Here is a 26,563-nt window from a genome sequence, read left to right as displayed (position 1 = left end):
AATGATTTTTTCCAAATGATATTTTACTCTTCCAGAAACACAAATGCAGGGTGCATGAAGCAATGGGCCCAAAGTTAGGAATTGAGCTCGATAAACAAGTTCGAGTGAAAGCAGAAAGAGAAATGGAAAATATAGCCACGTGGGACCTTCCTAAATCAAATCAAAAGTTTTTTTTTTATATATTATTTATTTGCTTTTGAAGGAAGAAAACTAGGAAGTCAAATCAAAATCAAAAGCTCAAGGGAAGTGAAACCCCTGAAGCCAAACGACAATTTTTCTCTTGGCAGTGTGGGGACACTGTTGTTGTGTTCGGTGTGCAAACAGACAAAACACTTTTTCTCCAGACCCAAGCAGCTTCTTTCCTTCTTCATACCTTGAAGACGCAAAATAAAAAGAAAGAAAGAACGTTTGAGACAGAGGAGAAGAAGAAGAAGATAAAGATGGGTTTAGGTTGGATAGTGAATCAACAATGCAGAAGGTGGACGACAAGTCGTGTGTGTGGAGCAACGTTTCTGTGTTGCATGTGCTTTATCCTGTTCACTCCCACAATCCCTCGCTCTCCCAAGCACCACAAATTCGTTGACATGCGTAATCTTCTCGGTAACCACCCGCATTGTGCACGAGATCATAATTTTGGGGTGAATTTTTTTAGGTTGCTTCATTCATGTTCTCATGATTTTGGGTTCTCCAGGAGTACCCAACACGTTGAATGTGATGACGAATTTCCCGTTCTTAGTTGTGGGGATTCTGGGCCTTGTGCTTGCCCTCGAAGGAGGTGTCTTCAACATAAGGTTTTGGTTCCTGCGTAGTGAAATTGGTTAGTTCCTTTTCAACCATCTATTGACATCGTTTTGTTGTTGCAGTTCCCAAGGAGAGGTTTGGACATGGGCGCTGTTCTATGCTGGAATAGCTGGGGTGGCTTTTGGCTCTGCTTATTACCATTTGAAACCCGATGACCATCGTGTGTTGTGGGACACTTTACCGGTTAGTTAGTATTCTATGTTCGATCTGTGATCTTGCCATGGCTCTATTGCCTTCAAACTGGTTGATTGATTCTGTGCCATGAGAGATTTCTGTTTGAATTAAGTCCTCTCAACACTAAAAATACTTTCCTTGCTAGTTGTAATCAAGTGGGGTCACTTCTCATTGTCTTTTTTTTTTTTTTTATTGCGAAGCTCACTGGTTTTGTGGATGGCAGATGATGGTGGCTTTCTCCTCACTTTTCTCCAGCTTGGTTGTTGAGAGATTTGGCCAGAGGATTGGGCTGTGTTTTCTGTTTGCACTCATTGTTGCTGCAGTTCTATGTGTAGTTTATGAACGGTTAGTTTCTTCATCTTTTCTTATTCTTACCTATTTGTCTTGGAAGCCTATACGCCAAGCAAAGGTGCCGAAGTAGTCAAGTTCTATGCTGAATTCTGTCTGCTAGTTGGTTGCAGAATTTATAATGATATTCGGTTCTGCGTGATATTCCAGTTGACTCTGCCTCTAGCTATTCCAGTAATAGCACTCATGTACCGCTCCAAATACACTCACTCAAGATATTGGTTTATGTCTACAGGTTAGCCGTGGACTTTGTAATTCTTTTGTTTTGCTGAGCAAAGTTTCTATGTGACTGCATTCCTGCCTTTGGACGTGGAAAACTACTTTTATGTATACATTTTAAATGTTAAAGTAAATATGACTTCATCGAGCCAGTGTATCATCTAGGGAGAAAAGGCCTAGGATATATCGTAAAATCTAATATAGGAGCATTTCTTTACTAAGCAACTTGAAATAAAGCATTTTTTAGTAAGTATTTATCTGTTTATAATGTTTCCTCTTTTGCAACCTGCTATCATTTCTCTAACCAGGTTAGTATTAGCCTAACAGGAAAAGAAGACTATGATAAAAAAAACTAAACCTTATGTCGTTTACTGAGTTTGGGAGGATTCTCATGCTATATTTAGAATGCTTGATATGAGAAAGGATGCTGTCATTTCACTTCATAGTTGCATTAACTATAGCTCTGATGTTTAGTAGCGGATAACTGATAAAATTTTTAACTTACATCTTTACTAATAAGGTTTTATTTGGATATAAGTATATATTGGTGAAAAAAAGGTGAAAAGAATTGAGTATTTTCTATAAGCTCATATGAACTTGAGCTCTTAACTTTTAAAGAAAATTTCTAATCTAACTTAATCAAAAACTAAGAGGCACAGATGATATATGTTGTAAGATGGGTGAGGAGTCTTGAAGTTGGCTTAGAATTGTGTGATTCAGAATATTGCTATGACTTGATTGTGCTTTCATTAGTAGACCTTCTCAGAAATAATGATTATTCATGAAGTACACCTTCCATTGTTTTATGCTTACGGGATATAACTCTTATAAATTTTTATAAGCCGCCATCTTCATTCTATCCATTGTACTTTAAATCTCGAATTGGCTATGCCTTGTTTTGATTATTATATTTGACAAAGTTCACCATTATACTTTAGAAATACATCTTGATGTATGTAGTTCACGTCTTGCATGCCGGTCCTCGTGGTCTTGCACTGCCCTAAAATTTGCTATGTTCCTGATTATGCAAACTTGAAAGAAAATAAAACAGCTGCTAACGTAGATTTGAGGATATCCAAGTTGTGCATATGCTCTGAATCCTGAACTTTCCTGCCACAGGGATTTATCTGCTTGCAAAATTTGAAGGTGTTACTGACAAGAAACTGTACTATGTAAATAACTACGTTATCAGTGGGCATTCTATGGAACACTTGTGCTTAGCACTGATCCCAGTTTCACTCAGCGTGATGCTCATCTACAGGGAACTTAAGTTTCAAAGGTAATAATGATGTCTTGTGGCTATGCTTAGAAATTGGTATATCGAACCGTCTTGTTTTTCTTATACATCTATTGGCTTGATGACAGAATAGTTGATGTTAAAGATCGACCATGAGGAACACAGAGAACTGATGATTGCTCATTTGCTCCTGGATGGTCGACAGACGTTGCATTGCAGTAATGAATGAGTGAAAATGCCTTAGGATTATATAAACCATGGTCGGCAAATTAGATGAAGTTCTTCTCCATAACAACTTGTAAGTGTTACTAGTTTAGCTGTACAGTGGGGCCAAATTCCTTTATCTTTATTTATAAGGGAATCTCTGTTGACACCAATCTGATCTTGCCTGGTGGGTCGTCATGTGAATGAAAACTTGTGCCTTTAAGATGACCTGAGGTGACGGACAAGAGGTTTTTCTCTGTTGTTGTTAGCCCTTCTAAAAACTGTGACAGCATTATTGATGCATCAACGTGAAGCATTGAGAATTTTTGTAACTAGTCTGCGTAGTGTTTACTTTTTGGGATGTGAGAAAAACTAACATGCAGAAAGCACGATAGATTCTGCTGTGAACTTGTGACGGACTTAAGATTGCGGTCTTCTGTGTTGGACTTGTGGATTTATTATGGATGAATCCAGGTGGCAAAAGATGATTGGGATTGACATTACAAAATTTGCAAATTTGGTGGCACTTGTTGGTGCTTTAGATGCTTACCTGGCAAATATATGCTTCCTTCACATGCTGTTGCTTAGTCCTTTTGAATAACTTTTGTGTCTGCTTATTTTATGGCTCCTAACATATTTATAATCATGTGCCTTGTACCCATATACAAATAATTATTTATTTGTATTACGTTCGGTGATCTTTCGTTTTCTTCTGCCCCCACCCTCTTCTCCCTTATGGTAAAGGAAGATCAAATCTTCTTACAAGATTGGAAAATTGTAATGTGATATTTAAAAGATCAAAATTGTTCTTAGAAGGAGATGAAATGACCTTATAAGACGCACCGATAGATACTGAGTCAGCAGTCGTCGACAACGTTCGGCTCCAACCTTTTTATTTTGAGTTCTTGCAAATATCTTCTCGTTTTATTTTAATCACTTTAACGTTGTGTTTGCCTTTTCAAGTGTGTATTGCTTACGTAAATGAAAAAGTGTGGACGAACCGCGTTTGTTTATGTTGATATGAAAATAAAGGTAAGGACTAAAATGCGAGAAAAGATAATTTTGAGGTACCTAATGTGTGAGAAGAAAATCTCATAAAACCAGCTCGACAAAAGGATTTTGTGTTTGTACTCTTGCTTCTTTTCAGTGAATTTTTCTGAATGAAATTCGTATCCGGAAAGATTTTAAATTGATAGTTTAAATTGTAATGCCACATATGTAACAAGTAATTATTTTTATCTATTAATTAATTAAATCATTTTCCATTTTTTTTCTTTGTTTCTCTTCGCTATCTGTTTTGTTTCTTTTAATCTACACAACATCAGGTCACATCCCACTAAATACCCCATTTTAATGAAGTACACTTGTCATACCTTTCCAAATTCCTCATGTTAGTGAGAGACAAGATCTGTCAGCCCATTTAATTCCCCGTCCTCGATAAACTTGTGGCAACAGAGGGAATGAGAATTTCCGCAGGCAGGGAGTGGACCGAGCGTCCATTTTGGTGGCCATATTTAAAGTGAGATTTTGAAAAATGGCACCACTTTCTACATGCAACTTTTCTTCTTCCTCAAACTCAATTTCTAGAAACACCATTTTTCTCCTCCTCTCTAAACCTTCAAACCTTCTCTCTAGAATTCTAACATCTTCTCCTCTGATCATATACCTCATTTCAGATTAAATACTCTCGGTGACAAGAGCTTCCATTTGCACCGATCAGATTTCTGTTTTGAACTAGTAAGTGTTTTTAACTTTTGAAGCTTCTTGGTATTCTTGCATGCACGCACACTTTTCAGCTTGCATGTGTTAGCTAAATTATTCTCTGAACCGTTTTGATGTGTTTAATTCCATGGGAAATGCTTATCTCTGATCAGACCTTGGACCTTGATAACCCTAGAAGTAGTTGTTGCCCAGAACTTAGAAGTTTAACTGGAATTAGAGGTAAGAGAAGCTTATAAGATTTAATTATGATTACTTTGTATGTATGGATGCATGATTTAATGTGAGTATGTTTGATGATTTTAATGGTATGTTGAAATATTGTATGCTGTTGTATGAACGGTTTGATATTGGTTAGGTACTTAGTGTAAATGTATTAAACTTAGAAAAATTCTGGAATCTGTGATTGAAGGTCATTAGGACCATTCGGTCTTCCCTTAAACTGTTCGATCTTGACTGAATACTTTACTACAGAGAATCAGTTGATGATTGATCGGCCTTATGATACTTATATTGATTGTTACTTACTTTGCTTATTCTGGTCCTTTTAATAAGTCAAGAGTCTTTCCTCTCGGTTTTAATAGATATCATATGTTTCAAAAACGTTCGGTCATAAACCAAGCGTTTAGTCAGACAAGTGCTCGGTCTTAGACTGACACTTAACTTATGAAGTATTCGGTTTTATGTTATTATCATTATTCATCTAAAGAATGTTCGGTCATGTGAAGCACTCGGTCATATATCTAGTGCTCGGTCTTATGAGATGTTCAGTCATAAACTAGTATCGCTATGATTTAAAAGTACTCGATCTTACACCAAGTACTCAGTCTTGAAGTGCTCGGTCATAGACTAGTCTTTGGTTATTTTAGTGTTCGGTCTTATACTATCACTTGATCCTTAGAGTACTCAGTTTATAATATTATTTATTTGGAAAAGTGTTCGGTTTTACACTGACACTTGTTTTCACCAAAGAGTGTTCGGTCTTGTACTGACACTCGGTCTATTGAAGATAACTCTTTTACTCCAAAAACGTTCGGTTTGAATTATATAGTACTCGGTCTCACTAAAGTTTAACTCAATTGTTGAGCGTTCGGTCATTTTCATAAATCATTTGTATTCTATCAGTTTTACTTGGTCTTGGATAGTACTCGGTCCTTCTCAGTGTTCGACCGTTCGGTCATTTACTAAAGTTTTCCTTGATAATCAGTTTTCCCCTCAACGTTAGACTGTCCGGTCATCCCTTTTACATTTTCTGTTCTTCTGAATGTGATAATGTGTACACGGTATAAACTAGTTGAATTTGGTTAAGTAAGAGAATTCCAAGGGAGGAATGTCTCATGATTGGTGATGATTGGTAAAGTATGAACATGGTCAGACTCTGCTGTCGTTTTGTTCCTATATTCTATGATGACGCTTTCTCACATAAAGAAAGGTTATTCATGCGTGGGAATGGCAGGAGGTCCGCGATCATAAGACCAGATGATCGTTGTAGGACTAACCTCGGGTGGTAGCTGATGAGTTATGTCAGCTACTACACCACACCGAGTGCTAGAAACGTCGAGTTACATGGTTCATACAGTCCGGACAGTGTCTAAGTGGTCGGTTATGATAGTTTGAACGTTCGGTTTATATAGATATGCATGTATGTGGATTTTATGAATGTAATGTTGTTTGTACTATTCGGTTTTCATGTTTATATGTATGCTGGAAATGATTAATTAAATTTACATAAGCTTACCCTTATCTTTTCTGTCATTGTCTACATTGTCGTTCGGTATTTGACCGTTCTCTTTACAGCAATGATCATCCTTTGGGTGTGAGCAGAAGGTGTCATAGAAGATTCCTTGAAGGATGCTTTACAGACCGATTAGGCCGAAGATAGCGTGCCTAAGGGCAGTGTAGGACCGTCTGGTCCTTAGTTTAGATTTCTCTTTCTTGTAATATTTAGAATACCGTTCGGTTATTATATTTTTGTGAAACCGTTCGGTATAGCATTTTATATCACCGTTCGGTCTTAGTAAACTCTTGACCGTTCGATATTATGTGTACATTTTTGGTTCTTGTAAAAAGTTTAATTCTATATGATATTTCGTATTTTCTTATACTTTTATATGGTTCTTCCTCACTATTCTCCTTTATTATTTATGTTAACTACTAAAATAAATTGTAACTTTTGTTATATATTTATTAGGATGTTACACATCACGTTTTACTCTCTTTTCTCTCATTTTATTTTTTATTTTTTCACTCCCTCAAATTTAATTTCTAATCCAATGGTTACTTTTAAATCCTTAACATGTATTAGTATTTTTTTAATTCTTATTACTATCTTTAACTGTTATTAGTCTAGCACGAAATGATGTAAATTAAAATATTTAAGTACATATAATAAGTAAAATATTTAACATTTTTTTATAAATAACATTATTATGTCTTTTATTTTGACAATGTTACGAACAATCACTTGTATATTACAATACAAGAAACACTAGATTTATCAACAGACAAATTTCGTTAATACAAAAATTTGTCAGTAAAACAAAATTACTTGTGGTAAAAGAAATATTTGTTACTAAAATATTCATTAATTAATATTTGAAAACCTTATTAATAATGATCGATGTTGATAAATATAATGATTTTGTCTTTTTCCTATCTCATATCTTTATTTTTTCTTCTTCCTTCTTTTTCTCCATAGTTGTCTATCACCGTGTCCATCAACCTTAGCTCTTATTTTTCTTTTTCTTTTACCACCAATAACGTTGTGAATATCGCTGTTTCTTCTTCCTCTCCTTCTTATTTTATTATTTACACTCATCTCCAATTTATTTATAAAACATCCTTATAATATTTAAAAGGATAATTAATGCTTATTTTATTGAGATATTTATTGAAAGTATTACTAAATTTTTTTAAAAAATAATTAATTAATAAAGAATTTACTTATAAATTTAATCACAACATGACCAAATGTAAAGCAGAATCTTTAAACCCATTTTTAAGAATTTTATAAATTTCACGAACGAATTCATTACTAAAAGAAATATCTGTGAATAATTAAAATTCTAAAATGTGTCAGTAAAATTTGTAGATATGTTATATTCTACTGACACTTTTTTTTACTGGTAAAATTTATCGATAAATCATATTCATTGATGATTTTTTTTTCCATTAGTAAAATTTTACCGGTTTGTAGTGTTATTTCTAAAAATAATTGATTTTTATTTTTAAAATACTACTTAAATTAGACTACTCCGTGTATTATTTCTTTGCAATTATATATTATGATTAATAAGAAAATATATTAATATTATTATGAATAAAACTATTTTAGTGGTATGAAATTAAATAATTATGATTTTCATATTCCTTTCATAATTTTCAATTCTTAAAATATAGACAAATGTTACGATTTTAGTATTTAGAGATTAAATTAACATTTATGGTATATTAGAAAATAAATAATTTTAAAAAATTAAATAAAAATGTGAAAATTGACATGCAATGTTACAAATGTTTAGATGAATTACAGTTATTTTCATAAAATATAACGTTAAAAGGTAAAGTATTAAATAAAAACAATATATAATTATGTTATCTATATCAAATAATAAATATTCAGTTGAATCACCTATGTTAACGAAAGTTAGTAATCTTAATTTAAAATATATTATATTTTTTTAATCGATATTTTCATTTTAATGGTTATATTAATTATACTTAATAACAAGAATCATTAAAAAATGTCATGATCTAAAATTAATAACTATTTTTGAAGAAATCATAGTTCAGAGAGGGGGACTAATTGGAAAATTTATTTAGAAGTTTAAATATTTCTATTTCATTTATTGCAACTCTTGCGACTTTTTTATAACATTTTGAGTCTCCAAAAAAGTATATGTTAACGATACAAATAATAAATATTTTTTGAATTAATTAAGATTAAGTTGAGCCTTTTTCTTCTTAAAACCAGTTCTTAATTAACTTTTTAAAGATATCAGTTAGTATTCTCCTTTAACTTCAATCTATTTATTTGTTTTTATAAAAAGTATTTAAAAACAAAAACTCCTGAAATTTGACATGCCATGTGAACTTTTAGATTTCTGGAAATCGCTTTTCTGTCACACTAAACATATCATTCTTTCCGTGAGAAGTTCAGTGAAAAATAATGTTTTTATATATAAATAGTGTTTTTATTTATAAAAATATAAACATAGAAAGGTTATAAACAACTTTGACGTGACGACGAAGAGAATAAATTTCTTAATGTAGAAACCTTATATATGGTTTTTTAGATTTTTGTTTAGAAGAAATTTATGGCATATTATGACATTATCTTTACTTTATATAATATTTTTTTGAAAACCTTTTTTATTTTCATATAATATAATATAATCATAAACATTATTATAGAGTAATTTAGGACCAATCACACATGTAATCAATGTTTAAATGTTGTCAAAAAAATGTTGTCTAAATATCATTATCCTAATTTTAATTTAGAATGATATTTATGGAAAAAAAAATCAGTGTTAAAAATTGAAAGAAATAAAAATGGAAGTGTCGGCGACGGTAGAAGCAAAGTGGCAGTGGTCTCGTTGTTTTCTCTACAAAACCATTCTTAGTTATAATTTTTTACTAAAAGGTTTGTTTTATTAATTAAATATTAGGAAGCGTTGAAAATGAAAGCATGTATCGGAAGTAGGATTAAAGCTAGAAATGGACCACAGAGTAGGTTGAGAAGTAAGGTAATTATTGACTTTGGACTCAAGCAAGTGCAACTACCAAATTAATCACAAAACTAATACTTATTATAGTTACACTGTCAACTCTCAATCAACACACAAACAAATCCTTAGTGTAATCTTTTCAATGGGTTAAAAGGAATCAAAAATGATTTATAAATTATTGCATTGCCATGTCTTTCATTACTACACGCATTTTGACCGACTGGCGATGAATATTTACAGCATTATAAAAAGGGAAGTTCCTCATTCAGATATCATAATACACTTAGGAAAATATTAATATTTATTATGTTAAATTTTGAAATAATTTAATAGTTACCTTTTCAATTAATTAGAATTATTTATGTGAAGAAAAATAAATAAATGATGGAAGGAAAAAAAACGTATGGCCATAAAATGGTGATATCTGTGTTATTCTCTGTATCAAGTTGTGAATTCAATGCAAGTATTTATCTTTACAGGGGCGTTTCAATTTGTTTGTCTTTAGCATGTTATGTGAGACATTTGCCGAATTTAATTCAAGTAAACAACTTAATACATTAAATTTTAACACAAACATATTTTCAAGAACAATTCTTTGATTTACGCAGTAGTAGTTTCGGTTTGTTTAATGGTATTAAATGAAAAAATAAAAAAAAAAATGAAAAAGGAGTGGACCCAGAACTGAATCACATGTTAGGAGAGAAGAAAAATTACTGTGCACAGCACACAAAACTTGACTTGGTTTTAAAGTTATATAAAATTAACAACGATTAGGAATTATGATTATGATTAGGATTAGAGAATTAAGTAAATAAAAAGAAAAAATAAAAAGAAAAAATAAAAAAAGATTCGAAAATTGGTGAGGTGGAAGCATCGACTTTTGGTTCTGGGTACCTATCTCTTCATCTCACTCTTCTCCTTTGCCTCTACAAAACTTGTTCTTCTCTCAACCTTCTTTTCCTCACTTCCCTTTCTCTCTCTCTTCACTCTTCCCTACGCTTTCTTATTTCCCATTTTCTTTTTCATTTTTATCAAAATGACGGACCAGTCCTCCAAGCCCAACGGAAACGCCGCAATTAACGGCACCGCCGCCACTAACGGCAATTCCGCTCCCGTCAAGTCCCAACTCTACAATCCCAACCGTCAAGTTTACCGACCGCAATCCCATTACCACCGCCGAGGCCAGCGCTCCCACCGCAACCTCTGCTGCTGCTGCTGCTTCTGGACCATCCTCACCGTCCTCGCCGTCGCGCTCCTCGCTGCCATTGTCGGCGCCGCACTGTACGTACTGTACCGCCCGCACCGTCCCGAATTCTCCGTCACCAACCTCCGCATTGTCAAGATGAACCTCACCTCTTCCGCCGACTCTCCCTCGCACCTCGTCACGCTCTTCAACCTCACTCTCATCGCCAAAAACCCCAACAACCACCTTATTTTCTTCTACGACCCCTTCGCCGTTACGGTCTTCTCCAACTCCGTCCCCGTCGGGAACGGCTCCGTTACGGCCTTTACCTCCGACAAAAACAACCAGACGAGCCTCCGCGCCGTGCTGTCCGGTTCGCAAGATCTGGACACTGATTCCTTGACTAACCTGAGATCGGGTCTGAAGATGAAGAAGGGTTTCCCCGTTGAGATACAGATGGATACCAAGGTGAAGATGAAGATGGATTGGCTCAAGAGCAAGAAGGTGGGAATTCGAGTAACGTGCGACGGAATCAGAGGAACGGTTCCCGCCGGCAAGTCTCCGGCAGTGGCTTCCGTCGTGGACTCCGAGTGTAAGGTGGATCTTCGAATCAAGATCTGGAAGTTTTCCTTTTAATAATAAAAATAAAAATAATAATGTCTTTTTGGTTGATCGATTGTTATTATTATTGCAAAATTCGTTATTATCATCCACATCTTACCGATTTCAATAATCAGTCCCATCATGGATTCCTTATCTCTCTCGTTTTTTTTTTTTTTTTTTTTCCCTTTTTTGATAATTTCCTTGAGGGGGGATGGATTGATTATGATTTATGTGGTGAGAATTAAAGGTGAAATTTGTATGGAGGAAAATGAATTTTGAGATTGTAATATGAGATTTAGGGCAGAAGGTCCTGAATTTAGTTTTTTTGTTTTTTTCTTTTTAATTCGTCATTGTAATTTGTTGATGTAATTTGATTCAAAGCTCTTACAGTGATGCAACTGAAAATTACATGATGTGGGTTTTGAAATGTATCTGTCCAATCTGACCAATCCTGTGTCTAGTTTTCTTCAATAGATCTATGTTTGATGGATCCCCGATCTGCCCAACATGATTGAACGAGATTCTGTACATTGGTTCTGGTGAATCAGAACATTACACGATGGAAACAATTAAGAAAGCAATAAAGGAAACCAGAACAGTGCATTTATCGATAAATCATTAAAATCCAGATTTCTTTATTCTGTGTGCCAAATTTTTCGAACTTTCAAGAATAGTAAAAAACGATAGACTTTAATTTTGGTGTATGTGTAATAATATTGTGAATTACTTTAAGTTGTAAATACTTATAGTAAAATTAATAACTTTAGTTAAATATAAATATTAAACAAATACTAACTTATGTATTTTGAAAATAATAAAGTTAGGAAGTGATAATGTATGTCCTGAAGCATGCTGAGAGAGAGAGAGAGAGAGGGTGAAGGAGTGAATTTGATTGGCATGACAATGATAATGTGAGAGAAAGACGAGGAAAATGACTCTACGAAGCCCAGTGAGTAAGATATGAGCGCAGACTGAGATTTGAGACTTTGGAATTTGAAGGCATACAAGGTTCAGGACTTGATGCCAAACGCTCTGCATCTATCTTTTTGAATTCTGAAATGTGCCCCCACCCATTGCTTTCTCCACTGCACTGTTAAAACTTGTTCAACCATTTTGAATCGTTATTATAGTGTTCCCACCAAATTAAACACTGTTATTACTGTGCACTCAGCTCATAATGAAACAAAGATTTGGAGAGTAGTACACAACACAAACAGTGTTCTGGGCTTAGTTAGTTAGTTAATGATTACTCGTGTGCAGTTTGATTTAGACTTTGAAACTGACTTTTTTTCATCAAAGTTTTAATTTTTTACATTAATTTCTCCTGAATATCTTTCTCATTCCTCTTTTTCTTATAGTTGTGTTATTTTTGGAGTACATAATGTGTAATGATTTTGACTTTTGTTCTTCTTTATTGGGGTGTGAGAAAAATGACATCTGAAATTTGAGTTGGGGCCAAAGCAGAGATCTCAAAGTATTGTGGCAGTGGATCTGAAGGCAATGGGTGGTGGTTGGTGTACGGATAAAAGCTTTCTGTTTTTTACCCTTCCTATGGGTACCTATCTCTGCAATGGAAATCCCCATTTCCTTCCTGAACCACATGTGAAGACTGATGTTGCATTAGATCTCATGGACCTACCTGCTACATTGATATCTGATAGAGATCCTAAACAATATAAGAAAAATGAGGGAGACAAAAAACAAGGAAGGAGAGAACAAGTTTTCTATCTTTCTTTTTTCTTCATAAACAACATCTGCATAAGGGAGATTTCTCATTTATCATCATCAAATGAAGTGCGTGACAGTGATAGACAGGGGTGTCAATGTCATAATTCAGGTGCACGTGGTTACCATGGATTCTTGGTATAGTCGTCAAGGCAAGGCAAGGCAAGGCAGTTACATTTTATATATCTTCCGATTCTTTTTCTCAGTTTGTGTTCCCTTTTCCCTCGTACTTTTGTTTTCCTTGGTCTGCTCCTGTTGCATGCATATACTTAGAGACATAAATACGATCATGACTTAACTTTCTACCAACAAAATACATGTCTTCTCTCCCAATGCAATTGTCAATCACACCCAACCACGTGAACCCATTTGAAGAAAAGGCGAATCTGGTTTCTCAAAGTCACAAGCAAATGGCATACATTTAAATTTCACAACAGAAAAAAGCGATCCTGATGAGATTCATGGAAAGGGTGCTTCGTGTTTAGCAGTATGGACACGCATCATTTGAGCGTTATGAGAAATCAGAAGAGTGGTCGTTTTTTATGATTGTGACTTTATAGCTATAGCTAGATGAAAGAATGAGAATGGTATTGTATTGTGGATGGTCAATGCAAATGATTTGTTGCTACGTAGTCAAGAAAATGATTGAAACCATTGTTCTGCTGCATTAATTATTCAATAGCTACCTGACTTACCATCAAAGAAACTAGTTTCTCAAGTCTTTTGCTAGAACTTAGGGATATTTGGCTAGCTACTGTTATTTTGTTTAAGAATATGATTAAACATGTGTTTCAACCGCAGACAAATTAAACCAGATGCAGCTGTGTTAATTTTTTTTTTAACAGCAAAGTATCAAATATTCTACTCACCCATCATGAGCTAATTGTTGGGTATTAAATTTTTATGTTCAATGTGTTAAAAGTTTAAATATATCATCGATTTTCAATGACCTTTGTCTTTGCTTATCACTTTAAATTAAATTAAGCTTAACTCATCATTGTAAAATTAGTTTAATAGATAATGTTTGATATTATTTATATTTTATAAATTAATCCTATTTGCATTCAATAAAAAAAAAAAAACTTACAACAGAGTAAATGTTGTAAATTTATGATACGAGAAATAATATTTGTTAGATATAAGGTTTAGAATATCTTATAAGAATTTTTTAATCATCTATGAATTTTTATTGATAAAAATAAATTTATTGATAAATTCAAAATAATTAAATTTTATGGACAGATTTTAGCATTCAATTTATTGATGAATATTTTTGTTGATAATTAATTTGTTGGTAAAATTTGTCAATAATAAATTATAATTTATATTATGAACAAAATTTATGAATTTGTAATTTGTTTATTATTAAATGAATAGAAAAGATTTATTAAGTTTGATAAGATTTTTTAATATATTAAGGTAAATGGGTAAGAAGAATAGCAAAAGAAAAAGAAAAAGAGAGAGTAGAATGAATAGGAGGAAGAGATGCAATAACTTAATGGCACTATAGGAAAAAAATGTAAGAAGACGTAATATCAACCCATGAATATGGGAGGAGGAAGAAAAAGGAAAAAATAGGAAGAAAAAAAAATACCAAATAGTAATATCAACCCATGAATATGAACAATAATTAGAATTCATTCGTAATTATTAACAACGATAATTGACGAAATTTTGGACTTCGTGATCATCGATAAAATTGATATTATTTTAGTGGCAAAAACTTTTGTTATTACTAATAAATTATGACAACTAATAATATGCAATGTTTTTGTAGTGTTAAATGATTGATTATATATACATCTTCTAAACTATAATATTTAATATAGTATTTTTTGTAAGACCCTTGAAAAAAATTTACAATACTTTTAGTATAAAACAATATGTATAATGTTACAATCAAATGATACAGTGAAATAAGTACAATGTTACAGTTAAATACGTAAGATACTACAATGAAAATACTTTGTAAAACGGTGTTGCTATAATACTACTACAACAAAAATGTAATACAACTATAATAAAATATAGTACTGCTATAATACTCTTAACTTCAACTATAAATTAAATTAAGCTTATAAAATTAGTTTAGTATAATAAGGTTTGATACTATTTATATCTTATAAATTAATTTCATTTTTAGTCAATAAAATTTTTTCATCAAATTAAAATATTCTAAATTTATGATATGAGAAAAATATTTGTTAAACAATATAAGGTTTAAATAATCTTACAAGAATTTTGTAATTATCAATAGATTTTTATTGATGAAAATAAATTTATTAATAAATTCAAAATGATTAATAAATTTTATTGATGGATTTTAGTATTCAAATTACTAACGAATATTTTTGTTGATAAAAATTATTTAATAAATTATAATTTATATTATTGACAAAATTCATGGATATTGTATTCAATAATTTTTATTAATGGATTTTTTTTATGAAAAAAATGAATAGCAAATTTTACATTAAATTTAATACAATTTTTTAATATATTAAAGAAAATTGGATGAGAAGAATAATAAAAGAAAAAGAAAAAGAGAAGGGAGAGAAGAAGGAATAAGTAAAGGAAGCACAACAACTCATGGACAAAATTACGTGAGGATGAGAAAAAAAAAAAGGAAAGGATCAAAAAGAAAGAAAAAAAAAGAAGAAGAAAGATTAAATCACAATATCCACTGGATGCATATGAATGATAATTAGAATTTATCAATAATTAGTGACAATTATAATCTGACAATAAATATCGAGGAAATTTTGAAATTTTTTTTATCTATTAATAAAATTTATCAATTATTATTTTAGTGACAAATTTTAATAAATTATGTCACTGATAATATGCAATTTTCTTATATTAAATTATTGATCATACATCTTCTAATCTATAATATTTAGTATAGTATTTTCCACCAAAATAAAAATAGAGATACTAACTTGTCTATTAGTTTGATATTGATTGCTTATTAAACACATTTTCAATCAGATATGTTTACTTTAGAAAAGTGTTAAACTCTTGCAATATGAAATAAAAAATAGATTAAAATGTGAATCCATACAAATAAATTATTCCATTTTATACCAATGATTTATTATTATTTATTAATACAAATAATGCTCAATTTAAGATAACCAATTTATATTGAACTAAAAAAGTATTATATTATATATTAATGGTAACATTTGAAGCTTCTGTCTTTGTCACCTTGAGCAATTAAGTGTAAATTAATTGTCTAAATTCACTTATAATTTGAGTTATATAGTGAAATAAAAGAGCTAAAGAGAAAAATTCAAATGTTCAAGAAATTATCACGAGAGACGTCTCCCTCGATGAATATAACAAGATTTTCTTAAGGAAACTCCCGAAGGATGATCATGGTTGGTTTATGCATTGAAAAGAATAATTATGAGAATCGAGTAATAGATCATACATCATGATTGCTTTAATTTTTTGTTTTAGTATTTAATTTAAAGAATAAAACAGTGTCATTTTTTTTATAAAAATAATCAAAGTTATAAATATGAATATTTATTGTTATTAAAATTTGTAATTTTATGTTTTACTTTGCGACAAAGGAAAACTGAAAAAAAAACATTTGGATTTTCAACATTTAATTAAAAATATTTAAATTTATGTAAGATTAAAAATAAAATCATTTTATTTTTATTTTCTATAAATATAGAATGATAAAATGAAAAATAACAACTACATCACTACAATTAATAACAAAATAAAGTAATATAAATTTAATAAAAAATATAAATTTTAAATGATGAGTCTAATAAGTTCTGATTAAAATTCAGTTTAAAAAATTCTATCATTTATAAGTAAATTTAATCCTACAAATTTTGTTCGATAGTAAGCACATTTCTTTTAGCAGTTTGTAGTATATTTAAAAAAGAAAACTATATTTTTTTTTACATTTTATATTTATTATTTTTTCTTCTTTAAACTATTTATTTATCCTTTTTTTTCACTCCTTTATACTTAATACATGATTTTATTATATACTTTTTTTCTCATCATCAATTCATTTAAAAGATATAATTATATTTTTTTCGACATGGGTAAGACGTTTCTTACTTTTTATTATTTCATTTATTATCATTACTTATTGATAATCTTTTTCTTAGGAATAATTCCCCTCACCCACCATTAAATTCAACATACTGAGAAAAAGTATTGGTTGATGATCTTGATGCTTTCATAAAAGTTCAGATCCCTATTATAAAATGAAAGGGTTGGTGACACATGATTAGTGATAGAAAGAGACATAAATTAAGGTGGAAAGCTTGAAAATATTTTAATTCAACATGATAAATCTAGACTTTTCAAGAGATTTAGTAATAATGAAATATGAAATGAATTTACAATAATATATTAACCCTATATTAATATTTAAAATTTGACCCATAAATTTATGAGTTTATATATAAATATATACATATATATTATTTAATATTATTTTCTTATTTATTCAATATAAAATTTATACTCACGCTTAAATTTGACTACTATTTTCTTTTCAATCCTCACAACATAAGTAGATATCATATTTTTACTGTTTGATTATCATTAAAACTCAAAAGTCAAAACAAAACTTCATTAAAATATATAAATCCTTCTCTTATATGGATTTCTCTTACCAGTAAAACCCCAGATAAACCCTCATATAAGAAACATGATACCAACTTCTACCACCTATAAATATTTAAACGTATAAAACAAAACTATCTACAAAAGAAAACTATTACACAAATATTCTAATTCCTTTAGAAAAAAGAAAGAAAAGAAGATTGTGAATAATTTTGGAAAAGATCAAAATTTCTAAAAATAGTAAAGTTCCAAAAGAAAAAGCCAATTTGATTGCTACCACGAAAAATAACGACAACTATTCTAAAGTTGTTCGCTTGCTCCTATAAGCATTTTGTCAGCATGTATTATTCTCTTAAAACTTTTTTTACTAGTTCATTTTATTAAATGAAGAACAAAATTACATAAAAATAATTTCTATTGGACTTTAATTTCTATTTCTTTGAGATATCTTCAATCAATATAATTATTATTATTATTATTATTATTGAGAATAATTGATTTTATCTGAAAAAGCAATATTGTTTGTCGGATTTGTAGTGTTAGCGTCTGGAGATTGAAACTACACGTGGAGAAATACATGGAGAGAAGGTACCAAAACTATCTGTTGCGTTGGGAGGGGTGTTCTCCATGACAGGCCAGACAGGAAAGTCAAAATGGAATAACAAACGAATTTGTTCATTCATCAAGCCACGCGACTACCATCTCTACAAATCAACTCTTTTTCATCTTTCCGCATTTTTACTTTGCTTTCTCTCTCACTGCCACAAAATTGACACAATTCCGCAAACGGATAAGCTCGGTTCCAGAGTGATATAAATTGCTCCGGATTGGGTTTTCTGTGAGAAAAAAACACATGATATTGATGGGTGTGTTCCCTTTTTAGCAAAGTTACTGACTTGCAGAGGCGGTGGCAGGGAATCGAAGGATGAGCGCAGAGGACGATGACTCAGAGGGGAAAAGATTGAAACTTCGGCAAGATAAGGTGTTCGATTGTGGTGTGAAGAATTTCCAGCGCGATCTGGTGGCTGGGGCGTTGATGGGCGGTGTGGTGCACACGATTGTTGCCCCAATTGAGAGGTCGAAGCTGTTGCTGCAGACTCAGGAAAGCAATTTGGCCATTGTGGCGAGTGGGCGTCGCAGATTCAAGGGCATGTTTGATTGCATAGCCCGTACTGTCAGGGAAGAGGGCATTCTCTCTTTGTGGCGAGGTAATGGCAGCAGTGTTATTCGTTACTATCCTTCTGTGGCCCTCAACTTTTCTCTCAAGGTTAGGCTTCCTCTTCGTTTCCATTTTCTAACTGTTTTCTTTTTGTTTTTCCTCTCTCGTTATGCGTCAGAAAGAATCAGATTCCTCCATTAGTTGCGTCTGCTAGTTACTTATTTGTGTCACCTCTGTTTGAGGGTTGAACTGATAACGTTCAGTCTGAAGGAATTGCTAGCAGCTATTTTTTTAGTTTATCCTGTGCTATTATTATGCGTCTGCTTTTGTGTCAATTTGTCCCTGTGAGCATTTGCAATTAAATACCACCTGAGATTCTGAAAACGCACCAAATTAGTCTCAGAATTACTAGAACCCATCAATTTTTAACTACAAAAATATTATTTTTATTGGTCAACTGACAAAAGATTGGCTCAAGGGCTAAAATTACATTTTATTGTTTCGGAGATTAGACTGATTGATTCTTGTAAATTCATGGAATAATTTGGTGTATTAATCGAAGAAAAATTACCGTTATCCTAGTACTTTGCCTTATTTCTTTATTATATTATGATAGGTACCAGCAATAAAATCAACAAAAGGAAATGAAAATAATTGTTGTATTATAGAATTTGGCCCGATCAACGTGATTCAGGACCAAGTGAGACAATGTGTTGCTACAGTATGAAATATCAGAAAATACAATAGGAAACCCAAGAATCTAGTCCCTCCTAGGGCCCAGTATTTTTCCTCCCTCCACTCTTCCTCCTCCCAACTGAATTTAGACATTTTTGCTGTGTTTGAAAACAAAAATAGATAACCCTGTACTGAATACTTGATGTGACCATTTGGAACTTACATTTCTTGATGGTATGTTAGGATTCAATTGCAAGGCATGGGACTTGAGTCCCCTACATTAAAGTTATGGGATTCGTGTGTGGGGTTGATAAGGCCTTGGCTCTTTAATTATAATGTCTACTTTTTGCGGTGTGGTTCTCCTAAGGTTCTTACCAATCGGTCATAGAGTTTTTCAGCATGTGTATCAGCTGTGCTTGAGTGGCATTGGCGGTTTCACCAACTTTGCAGTGTTCACCTCAAAGTATTAAAAAGGCTAGTGCAATGGATGTGGAACATGGTGGGATGTTAGGATCCAATTCTAAGGACTTGAGGGTTACATAATTGAATTGGTAGCATGAGATTCTAGTGTGGGGTTTATCTGGTTTTAGCTCTTCAACCACACAGCAAGAGTTTGTGGTCAAGTTCTCCTAAGATTCTTATCATAGTCTTTCCTCCCACCCTTTCATGTGGCATAAAGTCTGTATGGTCTTGTATGCTAGCTCCAACAATATTGATTCACAAATAACCTGATATGTTGGATGGAAAATGTCATGTGCTCATGTCATATTCAGTTAATAAGATAAGATACTATCATGACTCGAGAAGAAGGACAAAGAGAGTTGAATCCGTCCATTGTTATTTGGATCCTTTTGGGTTTGGTTATCTCGAGAAAAATTGGGGTGGGGGCTATGTGCAAAACTGTTGGTTAGGCATACTGTTTGTATTAATTAGTCACCTGGTTTTTCACTTGTAAACAGTTATTGTATAATGATGATTGAATAAAATTGGTTTCCTGAAAATCTTGAATTCATGGAAACAAGTTTGTTAGTGAGATCCTTTAAATTGTTGTGCTATATATGGTAGTTGTTCTGTCCATGTGTTTTAGGGTTTTTCATTCCAATGTTTTCCCTATTTTAACATTACATTTTATGTAAAGCAATGTCAAAATCGTATAGAGCAATGCCAAGCTGTGTTGCTTTTAAATTGTAATTTACCGCCATTGTCCTTGGGAATAAATAAGCATAACAATTTACTTCCAATGTTGTGCTTCACTGACCACTTTTGTTGATTTAAGATAACCCATTCTTTGTCCCTCACCATATTATAGTTTTTGTTTTCCTGTATAGAGTTAACAGATTTTTCTCATTCATCAAGTTAACTGTTTCTCACTTCAACATTTTCTTTCTTTTTGTTACTTCATTCCTCCATATACCATATACTCGCCTTGCTTTTTATTACTCCAAACATTTTTTAGATATATTTTCCAGGCTGCGCAATGTGCCCCTTGTTCACGATGAAGTTTTACAAATGTTTAGTAATGACTCGAGAAAAAGTGCTGGTGTGCACATTATTCACTCACAAATATGAGTAGGAGACTTCCTTTTCTTCAGTTATGTTGTCGTAATTCCTTTCTCCTTTTCTTTCTACAGCAATATCAAGTGTGATTGTTTCTACTGTAATTCATTCCTATCTCTATGCAGTAGTCTGACCTTACCCTTTGAGAGAGAATAAGAAGTAGAATGCAGTCTTATAATGTGCTGCACCTTATTTTCGTGGCAATATATTGTCTTTTCTTTAAGATGTACCTTTTCCCACCTCCCTGCCTTTTGAATATTATCAAGGATTGTCCACAGTACAGTTTTAAAGAAAACATTTATTTCTTTGTACTTTAATAGATTTTACTGGACCTTTGTTTGGCTTTTTTCTTGAATTGCATGATGTTGTAATTGATGTTTCTGAGTTTGTATGATTTCAACTTTCAGCATTTTTAGCATTGAATTTGAGGCACAGATGGCTTACTGCCAGAAGTTTGTTGAGGATTTTGTCTTTTATTTAGTCTTTTTGGTGGGAGTAAAACGTCTTTCACAAATGCACGGTGTGTATATACTTGTATGTATAAATATTTTAAAATTTTAAAATAATAACATGATATAAAAGTACTAATTTAACACAGAAAATTAATTTTATATATAGTTTTTCACTATATTCACACTTGTCAATAAAATAATTGATCCATTCTTCAATAGGAATTTGATATAGACACTCAATAATCGGGACTTTTGATCCTCTTTCATCTGAACTTGTGATGCACAGGTTCATTGATTGTTTATTTGGTTTGAAGTTTGATTCTTTGATGGTTAGGATTTTCTGTGCTTCTACATAATTTTTTCTTGATAATTGGTTTATACTTTATACTACTTTGTTTGCGCAAACTTAATGGAACGTTTCAAATCAATTTGAGATGAGATAATAGGCTATTTGAAGCTCAACAACTCATTTAGTAATTTGATTCCATTATTTTATTTAGTGAAATGAGTATGTAAAAGAAAATCAGGTAAAACTTAAATTGGGGCGTAAAGAAAACTATAAAATGATTTGGATTGGTTTGGTTTCATTCTTTAAGAAATTCAAACATACATGTGTGGAATAGATAAATAAAAAATCAAATATTTGTTACCAGTAACGTGATCTATGGCACTTGAGTAAATAATCCAAGGTCCAAAAGAAGAAGGTTGAATTAGGTCAACAAAAGATATACATGTGCTTGCAACAAAAGCAGTTGAAGTAGAGTTTTTACCATCATTTGAGAAATTCATTAAAAAGAGCAAATTGGCTTGTGCTATCAAAAGAGGCAACAAGAGAAGCCATGGAGAGAGAAAAGCCCTAAAACAAGCAAGGTTCTCCTATGAAGGCAACAAGCACAAATGTTGAAAGAAGAGGAGGCGACTTCAATGTAGTTGATCCAGATGATATGATCCTATCCAGTAACATAACCAAAGAAAATCAGGCTCTGATATCATGTTAAGATGTGGAGTTAAACCTAATTTAACTCCCATAAAACCAACTTGTAAGTGAGGTTTGTACCCACTTATAAACTCTAAATTATCCTTATCTTTAGTCGATGTAGGACTTTTAATACATTCCTTTCACGTCGAGGTATATACATACCGTACTTAGAACTAGACATTAATGGGTGGTTCGATAGTGGTTCAATAGCGGGTAGAACAATATGTCCAACAAATAACAAATTTCGTTAGGATAGGTTCTAAATCATGATTCTGATACCATATTGAATATAGTAAAATTAGGTATAAGATTAATCTCCCTTGTATAGAAATAAACATAGGCTAATGTATTTATATTAATGAGAATGTGAGTTAAGCCCAAATACAAATGAATATGTAAAAATAACATAATTAACATGGGAACTATGTTTCTCTAATTAACATAAAATGTAATATATATAACAAAAACAGTTTGACTTAAACCAAAGACTTTATTAAATTGAGTATGGTTCAGTTTATTTCCAAAATCCAATCCTTGCAAAAGCCTAACAATTGAAATTGTCATTTAATCTCAAAAGCAATGGCTTCATCTTGGTAACTAAACCCAGCTGCAATAATTGAGAAGAAATGACAATTTTGATTGGAGAATGGTATCAACCATTCTTACTGTACTACATCTGAGTTAGGCAGACCCCACTACTTATACATAGGTCATGTCCAAAAGAAGAAAAGGGACTGTTCATTGAGGCTGAATAAATTTGCTTCTTTAGAAGCAAAACACAGGCACTGTTCGGTGAGGTGTTTTTTGTGAAAAATTCCAGAGTATATTTCTGTCTGAAGAAATTTTAGAATTTTTTCTGAAAAATTCTATCCGGATGCACTTTAAAGTTGCTGCTCTTGTTGAAGACCCTGATGTAGCTTCCTAATTAACGCAGTTATAGAGATTTCAAATGGCAACAGTATTTCTATAGCAAATATAGTAAAGAAGGTTTAAAAATAAATTCTTGTTTTAGGTAATGCATTAGTAAGGATGTGACTTACATGATGTGAATGTGTAACAGATGTCTTGTGCTTGTCTAGAAGATTAGCAGTCTGATTATTGACGTGTGAATAAAAATGTGGACTTTACAATTGTGTTTTTGGTGTCCTAAACTAGGGTTGAGATGAATACGTGGAGTGCAATTAAGTGCTAGAAATACCAACCCAGCTATTACACTCTAGAATCAAGGTTAGTAATTAGTACTTAATTTTCCAAAGAAGTAATAATCTTGGAAGTGTATCTTTGTTAGCTTTGCTATTTTCTCCCTTTCCCCTGGGGGATCCTTTATGCCCTTTAACAACATCAAATTTTGAATGGTTCATACAAATTGCTAAACAGAGAATGACGGCAGAACAACTTGACCATCTATGTGTTTCATGAAATAACACCCAACAATAAAGAAAGTTTTATTTCCATGTTGGAATACTAGAACATGTATTTATTTTTTCTGTTCTGCCTGTCATTATTTACTCGTACAATACAACTGATGAAAAACTATATTTGAAGCTTAATATATAATGTTATAGTAAATGCCGAGTCTTGATATTGATAGATCACTCATTGTGTTCCACAGGATCTTTACAAAAGCATTTTAAGGGGTGGAAACTCTAGTGATAATTATCTTTTGACAGGTGCCACTGCAAATTTCGTGGCTGGTGCTGCAGCCGGTTGCACAACACTTGTACTGGTATACCCCCTTGACATAGCACACACGCGCCTTGCTGCAGACATTGGAAGTACTGAAGTGCGCCAATTTCGAGGTATTTTCCATTTCTTGGCTACCATATTCCACAAGAATGGCGTTCGCGGAATCTACAGGGGCCTTCCTGCATCTCTTCAAGGGATGGTGGTACACAGGGGCATATATTTTGGAGGTTTTGATACCATGAAAGAGATATTGTCTGAAAAATCAAAACCTGAGTTGGCATTGTGGAAGCGTTGGGTAGTAGCTCAGGCAGTCACAACCTCTGCAGGGTTGATATCTTATCCGTTAGACACGGTTCGTAGGAGGATGATGATGCAATCTGGCATGGAACAGCCAATGTATGATAGCACCCTTGACTGCTGGAGGAAGATGTACAGGAATGAAGGGCTGGCTTCATTCTACCGTGGTGCAGTTTCTAATATGTTTAGGAGCACAGGAGCAGCTGCTATCTTAGTGTTGTATGATGAGGTTAAGAAATTTATGAACTGGGGAAGTTTCTAACATCACCAATGTTCGTTGATTTCATTTTGGTACCAGAGACAACTTCAATACGTCAACATGTTATGAACCTTGAGGCTTAGGATAGTTTTGTGAAGCACAAATGAGCTCCATTACAGTTCATTAGTAATGCGTCTTTCATGGCATTCCAACTCAAAGGCCATGCCTTTGATATACTAATTTTCCTTTGTAGTTTCCAGGACAGTAAAAGGTCAGAAATCATAACGATGAGAGGGGATTTAGATTCGTAACAGAAAACATCTTATTCATTGTTCTTTGTCTAATTTTCAAATGCCAGATGTCTGCAATACTGAATTAGCACAACTACGTGCACAGTTTAACAATAGTTAGCCTAGCCTAAAATTCTTAGAAGTGACAAGAAGCCACTAAAATAGTGAAACAAAGCTAGTAAAAGCAACACCTTTACAAAAAGGTTAACAAAAATATTGTTCATATAAAGTAAGCCAAGAGTTTGGTGAGATAAGTTCGAAAAAGTATTAGAATAGGCGTAAAGTATCAGAACTGTAAAGTATTAAAAATGTGTAATCTGTTTTACTAAGTTCCACCCCAACAAATGTGTTTTGCTAGTTAATGTCCATTGTCTAATCCTTTGAAAGAGTTGCACAGCTAAATCATTGGTTGAAAGTTTGCATAATTCTATTGATTAATAACCGTTAAAAGTGTATGATTATGAAGAACCCTATTTTTTAGCATGGCTATAATTTCATTGAATGACATTAGAATGACAAAGTAAGGATTGGTTTCCTCTAAAGTGAGACAATTAGCTTTTAGAGGTTAAAGCATAGTAGTAATTAATCACAAAATCAGCTGCAATGATGATAATTAAAATTAAACACTATTATAATTTTAGATCATTGATTTTGTAATCAGTAATTATTATTGTTATATTTTATTTTAAAGGATCAAATCTCTTTGAGTGGGTAGATACTTAAAAAATTTGCACTTTTTTTTTTCTGGAATGGAAATTTGTTTCAATTTTACATCTACATCACTCTTAGCTTTTTAAATAGGGGAGATGAAATATAATTTTCTAAACTTACGGCATTGAAACTCTTAATCCAGCAAATGGCAAGACTCCAAGAAGCATCAAAGTTAAAATGACGCAACCAGAACCTAGAATTATCAAAGTGACAAGAAGTCACTAAAATAATGAAAAATAACATAAAGCTATTAAAGGCTTTTGATATATGTAGCGTGCAAAGATTGCATTCCTTAGTGACGCATTAGGCAAAAAGACGAACAAACCAGCCAAAATCTGCTTTGCAAGCACTGAATATCATCAGAGTTAAGAAAATCCTCAACCTTTTCAAAATTCAGTATATTCCCAATAGACATAAAATTTCCATGCAATATCTTGTGCTCTTTTGGAAGCTTTTTTTAAACAACTGTTACAACTTTATTTTGGTAACTCACCAAATCAAAATTAACATTGACTACTAAAGTAAAGAAGAACCTAGAAAACCAGGTTTATTATAATCTTATTCTGAACTTGGAGAACTGTTTCTCACTTCAGTGTCTTCCATCAGAGTTTATTTCTAACATATAAAGAATTTCTCCACTGTAAATTAAATATTACTTTTTCAAAGTCCTAAAACTCATTTAAGGGAATAATATCTCTTCTTGCATCAGATCTCACATCCAAGCTAAAAATACTTTCACTAACTTCTACTTTTCATGTGAGTTAGACTAAAGACACAAAATAAGAAACTGGAATGCACATTAGTATCAACAAGAAAGTGATCTTTCATATTATATCAAACTATTTACCTATATAGACAAAATGAAATGAAAAAGTAAGAAGAGAGGTGAGAATTCCATCAAAGGGTCTCTGTACATGAATAAAGTTAAAATAAATAACACCACCACTTTGCTAAAAAAAAGATGTGTTTATATGAACTGGTATTTCTTCACAGCCATAAAATAATTAAAGAGACTT

The 26,563-nt window shown here is 32.2% G+C and overlaps 3 protein-coding genes across 3 annotated transcripts; all 3 read left to right on the top strand.

Annotated features, from left to right (window-relative positions):
• Window positions 1–206: 206 nt before the first annotated feature.
• Window positions 207–3,788, top strand: LOC106761732. Its single transcript, XM_014645302.2, has 7 exons — window positions 207–600; window positions 692–791; window positions 864–984; window positions 1,199–1,320; window positions 1,437–1,558; window positions 2,662–2,821; window positions 2,908–3,788. Exons 1-7 carry the CDS (start codon window positions 441–443, stop codon window positions 2,933–2,935), a joined length of 813 nt encoding a protein of 270 aa, XP_014500788.2. The 5' UTR covers window positions 207–440; the 3' UTR covers window positions 2,936–3,788.
• A 6,562-nt stretch (window positions 3,789–10,350) lies between these two features.
• Window positions 10,351–11,645, top strand: LOC106759844 (NDR1/HIN1-like protein 13). The gene has a single exon (XM_014643193.2). It carries the CDS (start codon window positions 10,469–10,471, stop codon window positions 11,249–11,251), a length of 783 nt encoding a protein of 260 aa, XP_014498679.1. The 5' UTR covers window positions 10,351–10,468; the 3' UTR covers window positions 11,252–11,645.
• Window positions 11,646–18,103: 6,458 nt separating this feature from the next.
• Window positions 18,104–24,857, top strand: LOC106762479 (probable ADP,ATP carrier protein At5g56450). The gene is made up of 2 exons (XM_014646420.2): window positions 18,104–18,809; window positions 23,977–24,857. The coding sequence occupies exons 1-2, from the start codon at window positions 18,468–18,470 to the stop codon at window positions 24,607–24,609; spliced, it is 975 nt and encodes a 324-aa protein (XP_014501906.1). The 5' UTR covers window positions 18,104–18,467; the 3' UTR covers window positions 24,610–24,857.
• The last annotated feature ends 1,706 nt before the right edge of the window (window positions 24,858–26,563 follow it).

The sequence above is a fragment of the Vigna radiata genome, chromosome 5 (assembly GCF_000741045.1).
Source record: "Vigna radiata var. radiata cultivar VC1973A chromosome 5, Vradiata_ver6, whole genome shotgun sequence".
NCBI classification, from domain to species: Eukaryota; Viridiplantae; Streptophyta; class Magnoliopsida; order Fabales; family Fabaceae; genus Vigna; species Vigna radiata.
The sequence above is the reverse complement of the archived record's forward strand: the minus strand, read 5'-3'. Positions and strand labels throughout refer to the sequence as shown.